Source organism: Diabrotica virgifera, chromosome 1 (genome assembly GCF_917563875.1).
Source record: "Diabrotica virgifera virgifera chromosome 1, PGI_DIABVI_V3a".
NCBI classification, from domain to species: domain Eukaryota; kingdom Metazoa; phylum Arthropoda; class Insecta; order Coleoptera; family Chrysomelidae; genus Diabrotica; species Diabrotica virgifera.
This window is the reverse complement of record NC_065443.1, coordinates 154,680,972-154,699,629: the sequence shown is the minus strand read 5'-3', so window position 1 is coordinate 154,699,629 and position 18,658 is coordinate 154,680,972. Positions and strand designations below refer to the sequence as shown.

Genomic DNA, 18,658 nt, shown 5'->3' with positions numbered 1-18,658 from the left:
ATTCACTCAATTTTTACCGTAGAAAAAAGTTTTCCAATCCAAGTTCTTGGGAATTAAATAAGCTACAATTTTATATTTAAATATTTTTTCGTATCTCTGATGCTAATCTTTCTATTCTGAAGAAAAGGGCATTTTTTACCAAACTACAAAAATTCGTTATTCGTTTTTAACTCCATTTTTTTTAAATAATCATTCTAAGCCAGTCAAACTTCTGGAATATATTATTAATACATAAATAAAGAAGAACGAATAAGGCCGATGACTAAGAACACCGCTAACTTACATTATTAGGTATGCTTCCAATTGAATATCTCCTTTTTTTTTCAAAAAAATATATTCATTTTTTAACAGTAACTTTTTATTTTTTATCCTAGAAAGTTTATGAAAAAACAAAAGATGTAGATCTTTGAAACACACTCAGTGATCAAAAGATCCACAGGTACTGGTTTAACGACCACTCGTACGAAATCAAACAAATGAAATAGAGAATGTGGAAAAAATGAAACACATTTCTAAGAACTGGTGTTTGGATCTTTGATTCTATTCGAAAAATTTTTCCCAGCCAGAAATAGTGGATGTGTGAGTTATTCGTAAGGGGATTTTTCCACATTCTCTATTTCATTTGTTTGACCTAGAAAGTTTGTTAAAAAAGAAATTTGTAGGTTTTTACAGGACCTATAATGCTATCAATATTAAATCCTTTTAAAATCCACATTCGCAAAAAGAGGTGACTTTGAAGGGGTTGGTAAAGGTGGTTTTTGCATGTTATTACAAGTTTTAATTTTCAATGGCTCACTCAATTTTTGCTGTAGAAAAAATTTTTGCAATCCATGTTCTTGGTAATTAAATAAGCTACAATTTTGTATTTAAATATTTTTCGTAACTCTGATGCTAATCTTTCTATTCTGAAGAAAAGGGTATTTTTTACCAAATTACAAAAATTCGTTATTCGCTTTTAACTCAATTCTTTTTAAAAACTAATCATTCTAAGCCGGTCAAACCTCTAGAACCTATTAATAAGACATAAATTAAGAAGACCAAATAAGGTTAATGACCAATTTTAATTAGGGTGGAGAGTAGGGGGAAGTTTCCGATCATTTTTTCGCTGAAAAAAATAGGGACTGACAATCTTTTTACTATAAGTCACTTAATTTTTTAGCTAGGGACTATTTTATTCTGGAGATAGATATTTTTAAATACTTTAAATTAGCTTGAACAAGTTATCCTCGAAAAATGCATAGTTCTCCCGTCTTTTGACTTTGAAACAACAATATTTAGCATTTTACGAAGAAGAGCTAACATATAATAAAGTATAGCTCGATTACTATTGGTCTTAAAGCAAATTATAAAAAACGGTTTTGTTTATTTTTTCAAAAGGTACATTTTTGTTAAGCAAACTTGTTTTGATAGAACGAAAACTTTTTGAGTTATTAGCAGAAAACTGATTAAAAACAATGATTTTTTCGATTTAAACCAACACTTTCGATAGCGAATAAATCGAAAACTATTACCTTTATCAAAAAAATGTATAGAACGTTTTTTGCTTAGAATGAATGTGTTTACCAACTTTTGTGGTCAAATTAAAATAAAAAATTTCCACCCACGAGATGGGGTGGCAACCACCCCCATGGTAAAAGCGCCTTTCGGCCTCATATAGATTTTGATCCTTGGACTATCCACTACTTATTCTCAAATTTTCAAGCAAATCGATCCATTCTGTAAAAATTGCGAGGTTTTGTCGTATTTTAAGCTTCATTACTTGGACTAAATAGATTAGGGTATTGTTTAGTTCAAAATGGTGGAATATTCGAGCACTTGCTTTAATTAAATATTAAAACTGTGTTGTATGTTAAATTTTATGATTAGTGTATTAAGTATTAGTATTATTATAGTATTAAATCATTTAAAATAAATAAATCATTTTGCGTTATTTTAGTATGATAAATTGACGATAATCTTGTGCCAACAAATATGACAGATCTTTGAATTTTTTAAAAAAGGTGTTGATTGTTCCTTAATAACTCAAATAGGTGATGGAAAGGGGAAGATATTTTCGACAATTTTCACTCCACGACTAAAATAATTCGTTTTTTGAGAATGCCATCTGATATAAAAAGTAATTTGCTACAAAAAAAGTCTTATGGACTTTTTAGCTAAAACAATTAGGGAAGCAGGAATATGTATTTCTGTATTTTTGCATTGTAATTCCTATGGTGCGTAATGAGATGCAGCACCCGGTATATATTTTTGATATACTTCTATAAAAAACACCATTACAATTTAGAAAGCTGGCTCATTAAATCCGCACAAGGTGTCTCGAGTATTAAAAACAATCGCCAATACTTTGAAGCAATGTTGCCAATTCAACGGGACTCGTACTGTATGTGAATCAACTCGGGCTTCGAATACGCTGTAAATGTATTAAATGTGTATACAGTGATGAGCGTACTAATAACCGGCAAAATAGCGCAAAAGATGGAAAACATATTAAGTTGTGAGATAAAAAGAGACGAACCTAATGGAGATGGTTAATTTAGCGATAGTAACTTATAGATTGACATTATATTGATTGTTTCCCACCTTTAGACGTATCGGACTAGTTTGAGAAATGCCACTGTCACAGTGACAGTTTTAGTTGACATACTCCTATGATACGTGTAAAGGTGGGAAACAATCAATATAATGTAAATGTATAGGTTAATATCGCTAAATATCCCAGCTCGACTAGCTTCATTTCTTTTTATCTCACAATTTAGTATGTTTTCCATCTTTTGCGCTATTTTGCCGGTTATTAGCGCGCTCATCACTGTATAAATATACACCTAATGTTCGAGACGCCCCCTACCCATCAAATCGATGAACTAAATGGCGTATGTTTGGAGATACTCCCTGACAATTCGAAGCCCAAAAAAAAATGTGTTATTGATAGCGTTGTGCAGCGTACAGTTTAGGCTCACACATATACACGTTAATCTTTAGGAAGCCCGGAGTCGGGCCTCGTATTGTCGATGCGGGCTTCATATTAATAGGGCAATATGGAACTTTTGGCTTCGTATTATCGGTTAATGAGTATATATATATATATATATATATATATATATATATATATATATATATATATATATATATATATATATATATATATATATATATATATTACATAGTTAAATATAAATGTACAATATAACGTAATAAAATTATAACAAATATCAGAACAGAGGATTAATCACACAGTTGCAAATAAAGTGATAAAATCAAGCGTTACATATTTTCCTAGATCAGGATTGCCAGGGTTGAGTGTCTTTGAAACTTCTCATGCCTCAGTTCGTTCTTTATTTAACAATTTTGGATTGGCTAAAGTGCAATTCACTGAACCTCAAAAATTGAACTCTGGAGTTTTGTGAATGGATTGCAAATTTTCTCAAACACATCACAATGTAAAAAACTATATCTTGTTTTTTGACGAAGCAACATTTTGTTTAAATGGAACCATTAATAAACAAAACACACGCTTTCGAAGTTCAGAAAATCCACATTGGTTTCAAGAAGATCACAAGAAGTACAACAAAAAGTTAATGTTTGGGCTATGATTGTTGGAAATCGGGCAGTACTTTTTTGGGCCTTTTTGAATACAGATGTTTACTCAAACTTTTTATGTTTTTACCTTATCCCAGCTTTAGCAGTCATGTTTCGACATGACTGAGTGAGGACGATCCGACTGTAATATCTAATATCATCTGGTTTCAATAAGATGGCGCCCGTCTAATTTTAGATATGATCTGCGGAGTTATCTTCAAGATTTCCAAATCAATGGATAGGTAAAAGAGGGTTTATTGAATGGCCACCTCGATCTGCGGATTTAATCCCCTTAGAATCCCGGGTATTGGGTTCTTCGTCATTTATTTGGGTCACATCCCAGCTAGCAAGATAACGAGTTAACGTTAAATTTAGGTTTTTTTGTATTGTTACGTAGCATCTATCAAAAATGACGTTAGTGATACGAAATTTTAACACGTATATTATACGTATATATTTTTTCGTTTCTGAAACGTGGCTCTTTGGTAGGTATTTAATACGTGGCTTTTTGGTGGCATTACCACCGTGGCAATCTCATTTAAGATTGCAGCGCCATCGCGTATTTATTTCGACATTAGTACATATAGTACTTCTTTCCTAAAGTTTGTCTTAAAAACTTTACTGTTTTCTGGGTTGGAAAAATCTAATTTTGGTTTCAATCGATTTGTTATTATTCTTGTGAATAACTTGCAGAGGTGGTTTAACAGGCTGATGAATCGGTAATTCTCGAGATCTGATGGATCGATCTTTTGTGTAATAAAATGATAAGTGCACTATGTCATCTTGTAGGTGTTTCCCTTTGGTGCAGACATAGGTTGAACAGTTCCTTGATATTCTCTAAAACTCTTTCTCCTGCATTCGTTGTGTCGATAGCGATATTATTTTACCATTATTTTGGATCACACCGTATATCACCAAAAGTTCCCTCAATAATGGTTAGATACATTCATTCACCAAAAAAACATAAAGTACAAAAATAAACACAGTTTCAATTAATTAATTTAATGTCCGACTGGTCTATTATTTGACAAATAATGACATTATTTCGAAGTCTATTAATAGTATGGTATAGTTAGACCCAAACCCAGACATCCAAAGTGAAAGTTATCCTCCAACACCAAATTGTTCTATATGGTCCACATAATGTTCAGAAAAAAGTCACACCATTTTGAGCGTCGGGTTTGGGGGGGAGAAGGGGGAGAAATCTGCAAATTCGTAGTTTTTTACGTTTTTCGTCAATATTTCTAAAAATAATCGGTTTAGCATGAACAACCCTCTACACAAAATTGTTCTACATTAAATTTGAAATAAAAAAGGCCCTATGCATAACCCTTCTGAAATGAACGGTTCCAAAGTTACGGAGGTAGTATAGTATAATTGGTCCAAAAAAAGGCCTAACCCAGACATCCAAAGTAAAAGTTTTCCTTCAACACCAAATTGTTCTATATGGTCCACATATTGTTCAGTGAAAAGTTACACCATTTTGAGCGTCCGGTTTGGGGGGGAGATGGGGGGAGATGGGGGAGAAATCGGTAAATTAGTAGTTTTTTTACGTTTTTCGTCAATATTTCTAAAACTATGCTTTAGCGTAAGGAATATTCTATAGAAAAATATTCTACATAAAATTTAAAACAAAAAGGTTCTATACATAATTGTTATAAAATCAATGGTTCCAGAGTTACGGAGGGTGAAAAGTGGAGGTTTTCGATACTTTTTACTCCCCCCTCTCCTCCCCCCCCCCAAACCCGACGCTCAAAATGGTGTGACTTTTTCCTGAACATTATGTGGACCATATAGAACAATTTGGTGTTGGAGAATAACTTTCACTTTGGATGTCTGGGTTTTTGGTATAGTTATATCATAAATATTGCCCAAAAAATATAAAAAGTATCGAAAACCTCGACTTTTCACCCTCCGTAACTCTGGAACCGCTGATTTTATAACAATTATGTATACAACATTTTTTGTTTTAAATTTCATGTAGAACATTTTTGTGTATAACATTGTTTACGCTAAAGCATAGTTTTAGAAATATTGACGAAAAACTTAAAAAAACTACTAATTTACCTGCTTCTTTCCCATCTCCCTCCCAAACCGGACGCTCAAAATGGTGTAACTTTTTACTGAAAAATATGTGGACCATATAGAACATTTGGTGTTGGAGGAAAACTTTTACTTTGGATGTTTGGGTTAGGCCTTTTTTTGGACCAGTTATACTATACTACCTCCGTAACTTTGGAACCATTCATTTTAGAAAGATTATGCATAGGGCCTTTTTTTGTTTCAAATTTAATGTAGAACAATTTTGTATAGAGGGTTGTTCATGCTAAACCACATAGTTTTAGAAATATTGGCGAAAAACTTAAAAAACTACGAATTTACCGATTTCTCCCCCCTCTTCCCCCCAAACCCGACGCTCAAAATGGTGTGACTTTTTTCTGGATATCGTGTGGACCATATAGAACAATTTGGTGTTGAAGGATAACTTTCACTTTGGATGTCTGGGTTATGCCATCTTTTGGATCAACTATACTATGCTATAAATACGATATAACGCCCAAGGGGGTGTTATTGAAAAATAACGCCCTAGGGCCTATTAAATTTAAATAACGAGTTAAATACTGTCAAGTTGACAAATAAAACTCTGTAAAACTATGGTTACCACAATTACGTTTACGACTATTTCTGGTAAATGTATCTACTTATTTGAAAACTAATTCATTCAAAATTCATTCAAATTTTTTGCATATAAAGAATAATTTAGTCGGACATTAAACGTTGAAGGCACCACGGGTATTATAATAATAACGCTTTCGGTCAGGCCCGGCCCCAGGGGTGGGCGAACTGGGCGGGCGCACAGGGCGGAAAAATTTAGGGGCGGCAAATTTTAGAAGACAGCCTATTTGTGAAATTGAAGAAATAATAAATTATGTTTTTAATACTATATAAAAAATCAATATTATTAGTCCTGTCGCCAGGGGGGGTACAACGGCCTCCTTAATTCAGATGGACTTACCCAAGTTTTTTTATGTATTTTGACCCGTAGAACACGAATTTTTTGGGTAACAGTTGATCTGGATGTCGATAAGATTGTTATAAACAAAGAACTTGAGGAATTACATAACAGCGATTTTTCGCAAAACAAAACATTTTTTGTATTTTTTGGGTGATTCTCAGCAAAAAATTGTCTTACAAGTTTTTTCGTATAATGCATAGTTTTCGAGATAAACGCGGTTGAACTGTCAAAAAATCGAAAAAGTGCAATTTTTGAACCCGAATAACTTTTGATTAAAAAATAAAATAGCAATTCTGCTTACTGCGTTTGAAAGTTTAAGTCAAATTCTATCGGTTTTGATTATGTGCATTGCTAAAAATTAAGTTTTTATTTGTTAAACAAAGCCATAAACACATAGTGTTTCCCGTACCCAATGCATGCGTTTTAATGTGCGTAATCTACGTAGAATTGTCTGTATGCGCGCTTACTCGTTCGATTTCAAATGAGAAATGCATTGAAATATCATTCAATCATTATGTGTTTATAGCTTTGTTTAACAATGAAAAAATTAATTTTTAGCAATGAAAGTAATCAAAACCGATAGAATTTGACTTGAACTTTCAAATGTGGTAAGCAGAATTGCTATTTTATTTTTCAATCAAGAGTTATTCGGGTTCAAAAATTGCAATTTTTCGATTTTTTGAAAGTTCAACCGCGGTTATGTCGAAAACTATGCATCCTACGAAAAAACTTGTAAAAACATTTTTTGCTTAGAATGACCCAAAAAATACAAAAAAATGTTTTGTTTTGCAAAAAATCGCTGTTATGTGATTCCTCAAGTTCTTTGTTTATAACAATCTTATAGACATTCGGATCGACTGTTACCAAAAAAATTCGTGTTCTACGGGTCAAAATCCATAAAAAAAACTCGGGTAAGTCCATCTGAATTAAGGAGGCCGTTGTACCCCCACTGGCGACAGAACTATATGAACAAGAGCGGCAAAATGCAACTGTAAAAATGAGAATTAAATCAGTGAAACAATAATTATTGCAAGGTTCATTTGACGGGAAATCGGCAACACTGCCTTCTTCTTCATCGCATTAGAATAGTGGGATCCGACCTTGGATTTGTGCCTGTACTGGAAACCACTGGCTTAGGACTTACATATACATAAGTTATTTTGCAAAAACATAATGAACTGGGAATGCCTTTGGAAGATATGAGAGGACAAGGGTATGATATTGGGGCAAACATGAGAGGAAAGAACTTGGGAGTTCAAAACAGAATTTTGAAAATGAATCCAAGAGCATTTGTTGTCCCACGTTCTAGCCATTCAGTCAACTTAGTCGTGAACGATGCTGCTAAAGCCTCACAGTTTGCAGTTTCTTTCGTTTCCTTAGTGACAAAAATTTACAACTTTTTCTCAGCATCTATTCATCGCTGGGCTATACTGAAAAATCATATTTCTAGCATAACATTAAAACCTTTGTCCGAAACTAGATGGAAAGTAGAATTGATGCAATTACTCCGATCAGATATTCTTTTTCTCATGATCATCTTTCAGTGCGTCACAGTTTTTCGATTTCTTTCTAACGCATTAAATTGTATGTGACAGAAAAAAAGGCACGTCCGTGATTACAGACATTTACAAAATTTATTCTAGTTATTCGAGTTGTCGATAGATGGCGCCATAATAAAAATTATAATTTTGTTTTAATTAGATAATAATATTACAAATCTAATCTGTATAATTTATAAGACTATAAAAATAAAAAAAATACCATTTTATAAATGCAAGAAACACATTTGATTTGTTTTTATTCCAAATTGAAAATAAAATGTGACAACTGTCAGATTTAACTAAAATGTCATGTTAGAATAAATGTCATAAATGTGTATTATCACGGAATTACCCTTTTTCCTATTATTTGTTACGCACTGAAAAATGCTCATGAAAAGGACAATACCAAATAGGGCTTTTCGTCGATTGTCATTTGTTTCGAGCTTCTGTCATATGTTGTATAATCTGTGTATAATATTAATATACACGGATTATACGACATTTGACAGAACCTCGAAACAAATGACTGTGAATGAAAAGCCCTATTGAAGAAATCTACGATGCTCTTGTAGAAATCACTGTCAATAAAAACAACGATAAAATGGTTGCTCTTGAGGCAAACTGTTTAGTAAATCAAATCCGTGATTTTACTGTTCTTTGCTCTGTGGTAATATGACATGACATTTTACTTCACATCAGCGTAGTCAGCAAATCACTGCAGAGTATTGATATTGGGAATGTATCAATCTGTCAATTTATTAGAAAAAACGGAAATCCCTTTTTAAGTCTCTCAGAAGTGATTTAAAATTCCAGGGCTATTTGACGGACGCAAAAGAGCCTAGCATCAAATTTAGAAATTGAGAACTCGAAAATCGGAGGCACAGTAATAGCAAGAAAGAGGAAAGTGAAAAGACAATTTGGCTATGAGACTAAATATGAAAATATGGACCTAGATCCAGAGACACGATATAAGGATGACTTCTATTTAAAAATTAATATATACACAACTGTTAATGCATTAAGTGATAAATTTCAGCAAATTAAGAGCTATGGGAAAATTTTTGAGTTTTTTTACGACATAAACCAAATTAAGGATATGACTGCTGACTGCTAGTGATTTATCAGATAAATGTTTTAAGCTATGTGATGCTTCAACTTTTGATGAGTCAAGGTCTAAATTATGCTGATCTAAAAGATGCACTCACTCTTTTTAGAGAATGTGAAGCACAAGAGTACACCTCTAGAGACATTAAAAATGATTAGAGAGTATGAACTTAATTTCGCAACCAACATTAGTGTTGCTTTGAGGATTTTATTAACCCTACCAGTGACAGTGGCCTCTGGGGAGAGAAGCTTTTCAAAGCTAAAGCTAATAAAAAATTACTTAAGATCAACTATGTCCCATGAACGTTTGAGTGCTCTAGCGACAATTCCTATTGAACACGAAATAGCTGAGTCCTTGGATCTTGGAGAATTATTAAAAGACCTTTCCCGTGCCGAGGCAAGAAGAGTGCTACTTACTTAAAGCGTGTTTTTAAGCGTGTATCGTTGAAATAAATTGGAAAATGGGGTACTAAATAATTTAGCACAAAGCACACAACAATAAAAATACAATCGTGGTTTAAATTGGCGATCGCTGAAGGAAGGTGGTGATTAATGGGTCTACCAACGGGGGTGGGGCGACTCTCGCAAATCATGCCCAGGGCGGCAAAATCCCTAGGGCCGGGCCTGCTTTCGGTCAACGTACGAGTATATACCTCGGGCCGAAAGCCCTCGGTCTATACACCATTGACCTCAAGCGTTATTATCCTTAGAATACCCTTGGTACCTTAATAACTATAATGACTATGTGTTAAAATTTATTAATGAATTTAAAAATAATGGGAACAAAATATAGATAGATAATAATATTACCATTTTAATTTCGAAAAAAAATGAAAATAGGAGAGAAGTTAAGCGAACTGTCTAACAAATGAAGTATATAGAACAATAAAGTATTGTTTATTTTCTAGTCAATAATTGACAATTTTGAACAATATTGTAAAAAACTTTAAAATGCCATAAACAAGGTCAATGGCAAACGACAAGTATAAAGAATAATAATATTTAAGAGGGTAAGCGTAAAATATCGGGCCAATGCTTTTTAAATTTATTCATTTTTCAAATCCTGGGAAAACTAATAAATATTTTTGAAAAATTTAAACGCAGAATGAATGACTACATTATTACCGAGGGCCGAAAGTCCCTGAAAACTTCTATGTTTATTTGAATAAGTTACAGGGGTGAAAAAGGAGAGAAAATGTGGTGTGATTTTTAATTTCAAATATCTAATTCAAAAGAAACTTTTTGTTTATTTTAACAGACTTTCTGCTCTCAGTAATAATGTAATTTTTCGTTGTGCGTTTAAATTTTTAAAAAATATTTATTAGTTTTCTTCGGATTCGAAAAAAATTAAAGCATTTAAAAGGCATAGGCATCCGAAATTTTGCTCCTAAGCACTTAAAATACATTATATTAGGGAGAATTTATTTAAAATTTATTATCTAAGCTAATCAAATAGATCTTACCTTGTCGATGGTTGAATCTCCTCCTCTCAATCCAGGATATTCCCAATCTAGATCAAATCCATCAAAGTCCCACTCTTTTATAAATCGTAAAACATGGTTGGCAAAGAGTTTTCTCTTCATTGCATCTGAAGCAACTTTTGAATATATCTCTGACCCTTCATTCCAACCACCCATACTTACAGATATTTTAAGATCTGGATTTGATTTTTTTAGAGCTACCAGATTTTTAAAGCCACCTGTAAAAAGTAATTAGTAAATATTATTAAATCTAAAATCTATCTATTTTATTAAATATCCTAAAATTATTTTCTTTTTACTTTTATTTCCCCTTACCCCCTTACATTTATTTCAAATGTGCGGCTGATTAGTTGTAAGAAACTACATAATAATTATATGTAAGTACTTCAAAATGATAGTAATCAAGCTTCCCAATATTTTAGGGTTTTTAGGCGCAAAAATGAAATCAATTTTATTTCTCTCTATCTATATATATTTTTTTCCAATGTATCGCTTGTCACCTTGTCACACGATTTTTTTATTAGTGTTGTTACAATTTTTTACTGGCATTTTACATTTTAAAAAGTGCTTTATGCGGATTTAAAGAAAGAATTGTTAATGAGGCTCTCATTTTTTATAGATTTGATGATATTGTTTAGATGTACAAACAGTTGTAAGAACAATACGACGAAGCAAGCCAAAAAGTACAATATTGAAATACTTCGAAATAAAGCTAATAAAGAAAAAGTAGCTGAATGAAGACCTGAATAAAACAGGCTTTTGATAATTCTACCATGAAAAATGGTTGAATAAACTGCAGAAAATGAAGCTAGATAGACAAGACCTCCACATAATTTAAAACCTATATTGGAACCAATAAGCATCCCCAAAATATTCCAACCATACTACTAAAAGCTTCCATTACAGACAAGTTGTCGACGCTTTACTAACATAAACCGACACAGAGATGTCCAACAAGGCTGTGTCATAGCTCTCTTGATCTTCAACTTATACTTTGAATGCATATTCAAAGAAACACTAAAACAACACCGAAATTGACATAAAAATAAACGATAAATATATTAACAATATCATTAATGTTTCGTGTTTTGATAGCGATTTCCGAAGTGGAAATCGAAACGTCAAATAAAGTGAATGTAAAACTAAAATTGTGGGTAATTTCCAACTAAAATAGTAAATTGCATAAGATCCCACAAGAAAATAGCTTCAGAACAATATTTAAAAACAATAATAGGCACGCAAGACGCAAATATGTATTAGGAATGAAAGAGTAACATTGGAGGAGTATTAATATATCCGTTTCTTGAACAAATATAGTATATTGTACAACAAGAGAGAAAAAATACATATTTCTCACGAGCGCAGAAGTTTGTTGGCACGAGCCGAGGCACGAAGCGATAGAGAAATATGTCATTTTCTCTCTTGTTGTACACTGTACTTTTTCTATGGATGCGTTTTTGTCAAGAGTTAAAACTTCAAAATTAAATAATTTGGGTGCTTTTAGGTATATTATATGCCTAAATTGAAATAAAATACATATATACACATAGGTATTTAATATTCTTAATATTCATATACTGTATTTATTCAACATTATAATTAGTGTGACCAACTAGCCCGAAAAATCCGGGACAAGGCCCGAATTACGAAGTCGTGTCCCGGCGTCCCGGACAAGGCTTCCGGGCCATCCAAATTTTCAATTTTTTGGTAAAATTCTATTTGAAATTTTGAATACGTTATTCTTCTAAGAATTCATATCAAATTGAATTGGTGGGACGAAAAAAAGTCGACAATTTCTAGAGTGTAATTGTAATACTAATACCACATCCAAAACGCATGTATTTTATTTCGTGGCATTATAGTTCTACAACACGGTAGTTTCGAAACAAGAAAGAAGGCGATTAAGGCAAAACTTTACTTATCATAACTTTCGAAGTGGTTAAAGAATTTCATTATCTAGAAGCAACAATCACAAATAACAACAAAATAGAACGAGAAGTTGAAACACGAATAATGGCAGGAAACAGATCTTTCTTTGCAATGCAACATCTAATGAAGTCAAAACTTCTTTCACGAGATACAAAAATTGCTGGTGTGGGAACGTAAAATACTTCGAATGGTATATGGCCCTTGCAGAGGCAAACAAATGGAGCCTCAGATACAATAATAAGTTAGAGTTAGAGTCTCTATTCGGAAAGGAAAATCTAGTCAACTATATAAAGGCCAATAAACTCAGATGGGCAGGGCATGTGATCCGCAGTAACGACAATCGTCTTATAAACAATGTGTTCTGGGGAAGGCCAGATGGAAGAAGGTCTGTAGGACGGCCTAGAAAAATGTGAAAATATGCAGTCAAAGAAGATCTGCAGAAAATGGGAGTGAGACAATGAGAATTATTGGCACAGGATTGACAAACATGGAAGGTAATAGTAAACGCGGCAAAGACTCGCGAATAGTTGTACCGCCATTGATGATGATGATGTTGATGATTATAGTTTCTACGAAAACTAAAACGGTAAACTTTTTGCGTTTCTGTATTTTAATTATCTTCTTCTGAAAAAAAATGGCCCTATTTTCATTGAAAAGTCCCGGATTTCATGTATTGTTTTTCAGCCTTGTCCCGGATTCAACTGAATTGGTGTTGGTCACACTAATTATAATTCACAGTTGAAAATTCTTATAAAAGGTATTTTTTGATAAGTTTTGACAAGTGTCAACACATTTTGTTTGACAAAAATAATTGTGTTTGTATTGTGCATGTTACCATGGAAATGGCGATCATATGTATGTAAACCGGCGCGGCGATGAACCCGTGAGAAAAAATATTTCTCACTGCAATGGCCGACTTTTCTCACTGCCTGAGAAATTGTTGGTTTTGAATGTATGTAAGTAGTGAGAGAAGTTGCACATTGTTTAGCATCCATAGAAAATAGTATATTGTACAACAAGAGAAAAAAGACATATTTCTCACGAGCGCAGAAGTTTGTTGGCACGAGCCGAGGTACGAGGCGAGTGCCGCAAATCAAGCGAGGGAGAAATATGTGGTTTTCTCACGTGTTGTACACTGTACTTTTTCTATGGATGCGTTTAAATAATTTAGATGCTATTATGTAGATTATATGCCAAAATTGAAATAAAATACATATTATATACATATGTAGGTATTTAATATTCTTAATATTTATATACTTTTATTTATTTAAAATTATAGTTACCAGATATATTTGAACAGTTTTGAAAGGTAATTCCTCGTAAGTTTTGATTTGACACATTTTATTTGACAAATATATTTGTGTTTGTATTGTGCATGTTACCATGGAAACCGCGATTCTACGTATGGAACCCGTGAGAAAAAATATTTCTCACTGCAATGGCCGACTTTTCTCACACCCTGAGAAATTGTTCGTTTTGAATGTACGTAAGTAGTGAGAGAAGTTGCACATTGTATAGCATCCATAGAAAAAGTGAATTTTCTTACGTTTTTTTTTCTTTAGTGAATAATATCGTTGATTGAGGTATTGGAGGGTCCAATTACAGATACAATAAGAGAGTGAATATCACTCAGATAAAATATATTGTAGGTAAGGTAGATGGTAGATAAGATATACGGTACTCTAAAGACACACGTCTGTACTCCCAGCTATTCAGCCGCCAAGTCCTATTTTTCTCTTCGCAATCTTTGCGATGCTTTCCTTCTAAAAAAGTGGAGATATTTTCCTACTCAAAAAATGAATCTCCAAAAAGGAACCGACCTACTTGCGTTTTTAGGTAAATTAACGGTACATCATACAGATACCGACAAAATGAAGTCAAAAGACCTAACCGTTGTTTTCAGAAGGGAAAGTGATTCCTTTGAAATGTCACTGAAACGGAAAGTAACCATAAAACCTGGTAATGCCCTTGCCGCCTTGAATAAAGTGACATACCTAACGGAATGTTAGTAGTGAACTCCTTGGGAGGTTTCTATACGAAACAGATAACAATAGCGAGAACCATATAAAATAAGGGACTTTGGGTTTATTTCCAAAACATTGTGTTTTGGCAAAGCTGCAATAAAAAAATGGTCCCGATTATAATAATAGACTCAGTTACTTGCGTTTGTCATACCGACAACGAATTTTCCAGTACCGTTATGATAGTAAATTTAGCCAAGGCTAGTTATTTACTGAAACGGTCATAGGCGTACCCGTAATGAGTACTAGCGGGTTTATAATTTAATCCAACGGGTAAATTAATTTTAAACCCGCTAGTACTCATTACGGGTACGCCCGTACCAATACGCCCATATCAATATTTTAATCAACGATAATATACAGTATTCTCATTTATTTGTATTATTTATATATTTTCTTTTTTTTTATATTATTTTGTTTGTTTCATGATAAGTTATCCTTATATATTTTTTAAATAATTTGTACTTACCGTAACCTGAGGGATCATTTGACTCCCATGGATCTAAAATTTTAATGGAGGCATCTTCGTTAAGGCCAATGAAAGCAAAATTGATGTGAGTACATAGCGATGGGTCTATGTTACGCACATCGAAAGATCCATCTCCCGGTCTATAAACTGTCCAGCTGGCAAAATAACATACGATGTTCTTTCCTGAACCTACAAAAAAAAATTTCGTATAAATAAAAACTTGGTTTTTTATGTGTGTACTTTTGTTTAACGCTCTTACAGTACAAATTGTAATGCTTGAATATAACAGCTACATGAAAAGAAGAATTTAAAACATCATCATTAGAAAATGATATACAAGGAAATGAGAAAACAACAAGAAATACTGATTGAAGGTATATTTTAATTTGTCCGAAAATAATTATACAGGGTGTTTCCAGACTCTCTCCTTTGAGACTAAAGTTAGCAGTGTGTTTTTGCAGTTTGTTGTTTAAATTTTTGAATTGTCTTTTGTGATGGTTTGATCTGCAGCGGCTGATTTCTCGAAGAGACCAAAACGACAGTTCCTGATGTATTGTGAAACAGGTACAATACGTGTCTTGTTTCGATGTACCCTGGACTAAATCTATAAAGAATGTGGTGATTTCTCTCCCCAGATGCACCGAAAATTCCGGTACCGGTTCAGACCCAGCGACAGATTTTGGAGAACGAAGGCAAGGAGAGGGCAAAGATAAATAATATGGATTCGAAGAAGAGTATCCCCTAGCCGCATCGCCTTTGAAAATATATACCGCAATTATATAGAAAAAAACTAAAACAAGGATTAATCGAGACTTAAACTGGAATTGATTGATTTTACAATCATGCCATATAAAAAAAATCATCTAAAAAATCTATGATCCTACATAGAGAATCAAAGGTAAATTATGATGATTAAGATGATGATGAAGTTGCTAAAAATTGTACTTGTGGAGGATGAAAACTTAAAATATCAAAAGGTTTCCTGGCCACTAAAGGCCTAAGGCAAGGATGTTGTATATGGCCAGTATTATTCAATATATATTAAGTCAATGGAAGAAGAAGTGCAATGGAATGGGACTATCGATAGGAGATACGATACTCTACACGCTGCACTATGCAGATGAACCAAATTGTAATTGCACAAGACAAGGAAGATCTTGAATATATGGAAAGGAAACTAATAGAGGAATGTATAAAATGGGGTCTGGAGGTAAATACCAAAAAAAACACAATATCTATGCGTATGAAGGGAAGAAACGGAGAACCTGAACCTGGAACGGGAGAAAATTACAAGCTGCAGTGAATACATAAATCTGAGAATAAAACTAACTAGTACAGGACGAAACGAAGAAAATATTAAGGAAAGGATAGTAAAGGGAAAACAGGTGATAGGAGCCCTGAATTCGGTATAATGGCAAAAAAATATATAAGGACAGAAAATAAAAAACGAATTTACTACACAATATTAAAATCAGTGTTAACCAGAGCTGAAGTCTGGTAATTAACCAACAAGTACAAAGATAAATTACTAGCCACTGAGATGGATTTTTGGAGAAGGTCAGCAAGAAGATCTAGACTAGAACACATAAGAAACGACGACATTAGACAACAAATGGAAATAGAAAGAACAATCATAGATGACAGCGAAAGACAACAGCTAGTATGGTACGGACAGGTAAGACGAATGAAGGAAAGGAATATCCCCAAAAATTGTAAGAATGGATCCCCACAGAAAAATAAAAACGAGGAAGACTAGCAACCACACGGATAAAGGGCATCTCCAAGGCGATGTCGGAAAGAAACTTAGGAGAAGAAGACTGTCACAATAGAAAGGAGTGGCGATTCGGAACGGAAAGGCGTAGAACGCTATAAAACCGATATAATATATATAGGATGAAAATAATAAATTGTAGATTTAATGGAATAATAAAAAATTTCTTTCTTATAATTGACTTACCCAAGGTAGTAGCAGTGCAAAAGATTGCTACTAAACAAAGCACTATAAGTATCTTCATTATGATAACTTGTTTAGTTTAAACACAAATAACAATAATTTTGTAGCTATATATATAAATATATTAAATACATTGATCAATCAGATGAGATAAATTAGTTCGTAAAGATAAGTTCATTTTCACAGAAAAACTGTCTCATCTAGAAATACCTAAATGTAATGATGAAAGTAGAAAATACTTTATTTGACAAAAACATCCTGTACCTGAAACACTTTTGTTTACCATCTAGTGTCGGAAACAAAGGTTGAACCTTGCAAAATGGACACAAGTCCGGATTTATTTTTTTTCTGGTATATCAAGGGGTGCTTATTATAAGACTAACTTTTTCTGAAAAAATGTCGCCCAGGAACCCCCCTTTTCACCCCTTTAAAGGGGGTAATTTGTGGTTTTTGCGGAACGTAGCCCTTTCTGTACCTTTTACAAAAAATTTCTTTTATAGAAATATGAAGAGGACTATATTTTCTATGATTTATTTCCAGATAGCATCTGTCTATCATCCACCGTTTAGCGGGGGTGGTGCCCCAAAGTTGACAAGTTTTTAAACAAGATATTTTTAAAAAAATATATTTTTCCCTAACTGTAACGGAAATTAAGAAGAAATCCTGCGGTAATTATTCACAAATAATTAATTGATTTTTTGGTATAGGTTTTACTTAAGGGTAATTGCCCTTTTTTTAATTACAGGGTGTTACATTTTAAAAAACCCCTTTTTATACCATCTGAACCGTTTATGCTAGAGTAAAAAGACTTTCAGCGATTACCCATGTACTGGTGCTATTTACAAATTTGTATAATGCACCCCCACTTTTTTCCTGGAACCACCCAAAAAAAAGAAGAATTAAAGTAATTTTCTTGTAATCCTTCACACACAATGCCCTTTATTAATATGCTTCATATATCATTTTGTGAACGTTATTATTACCCATGCATGGACACCAAAAGCGATTTCCTAGTGCAACCCCTGCAGCCAAAAAAAATAAATAAAATGGGGGATTGAAATTTTTTTTTTGTTTTTTGCTTTTTGATCCATATGGGCATATGCTTCATCAATAGTGCTTTTCAAAAATATATATGGTTACTGCAACATCCCTGCGGAAACCACCCCTATCCTTGAAAATATACTGCAGAAACGACCCCCATCCCTTGGCGAGCATGTTTTTACGATTTTCTCATTACCTACGCATTATTTTTAAACAAAACTTATGCAAGGTTAAAGACCACTATTTACTCTAAAAATTAGGTCCTATTCATTTTTTTCGTATAAGCAACCGTTACGGCACAGTGGCGCCGTAAACCTCATATATGCTTTGGCGGACTCCAGTTTTTGTTTTTTTCTTCGTCATCTGTTCGTTTTATTGATAACGTACTTATGTAAAATAAAACAACACAGTGTAACCTACAAATTATGACTTATACACATTTTACAATCTTTGCGCCCCAAAGCCACAGTGGTAGCCCAAAATTAATTTTTGCATATTTTCGCCACCTACACGCATTTTATTG

At 33.2% G+C, this 18,658-nt stretch overlaps 1 protein-coding gene across 1 annotated transcript in view; it reads right to left on the bottom strand.

Annotated features, from left to right (window-relative positions):
- LOC114334399 (acidic mammalian chitinase) overlaps positions 1-17,272 on the bottom strand; it is a 35,521-nt gene extending 18,249 nt beyond the window's left edge. Inside the window, exons 1-3 of the mRNA XM_028284436.2 lie at positions 17,098-17,272; positions 15,141-15,329; positions 10,701-10,936 (exon numbers count right to left, since the gene is read on the bottom strand). Of these exons, the coding sequence (XP_028140237.2) occupies positions 10,701-10,936; positions 15,141-15,329; positions 17,098-17,155 (483 nt within the window). The 5' untranslated portion in view covers positions 17,156-17,272. The remainder of the gene's footprint in view (positions 1-10,700; positions 10,937-15,140; positions 15,330-17,097) is intronic.
- Positions 17,273-18,658: the final 1,386 nt, after the last annotated feature.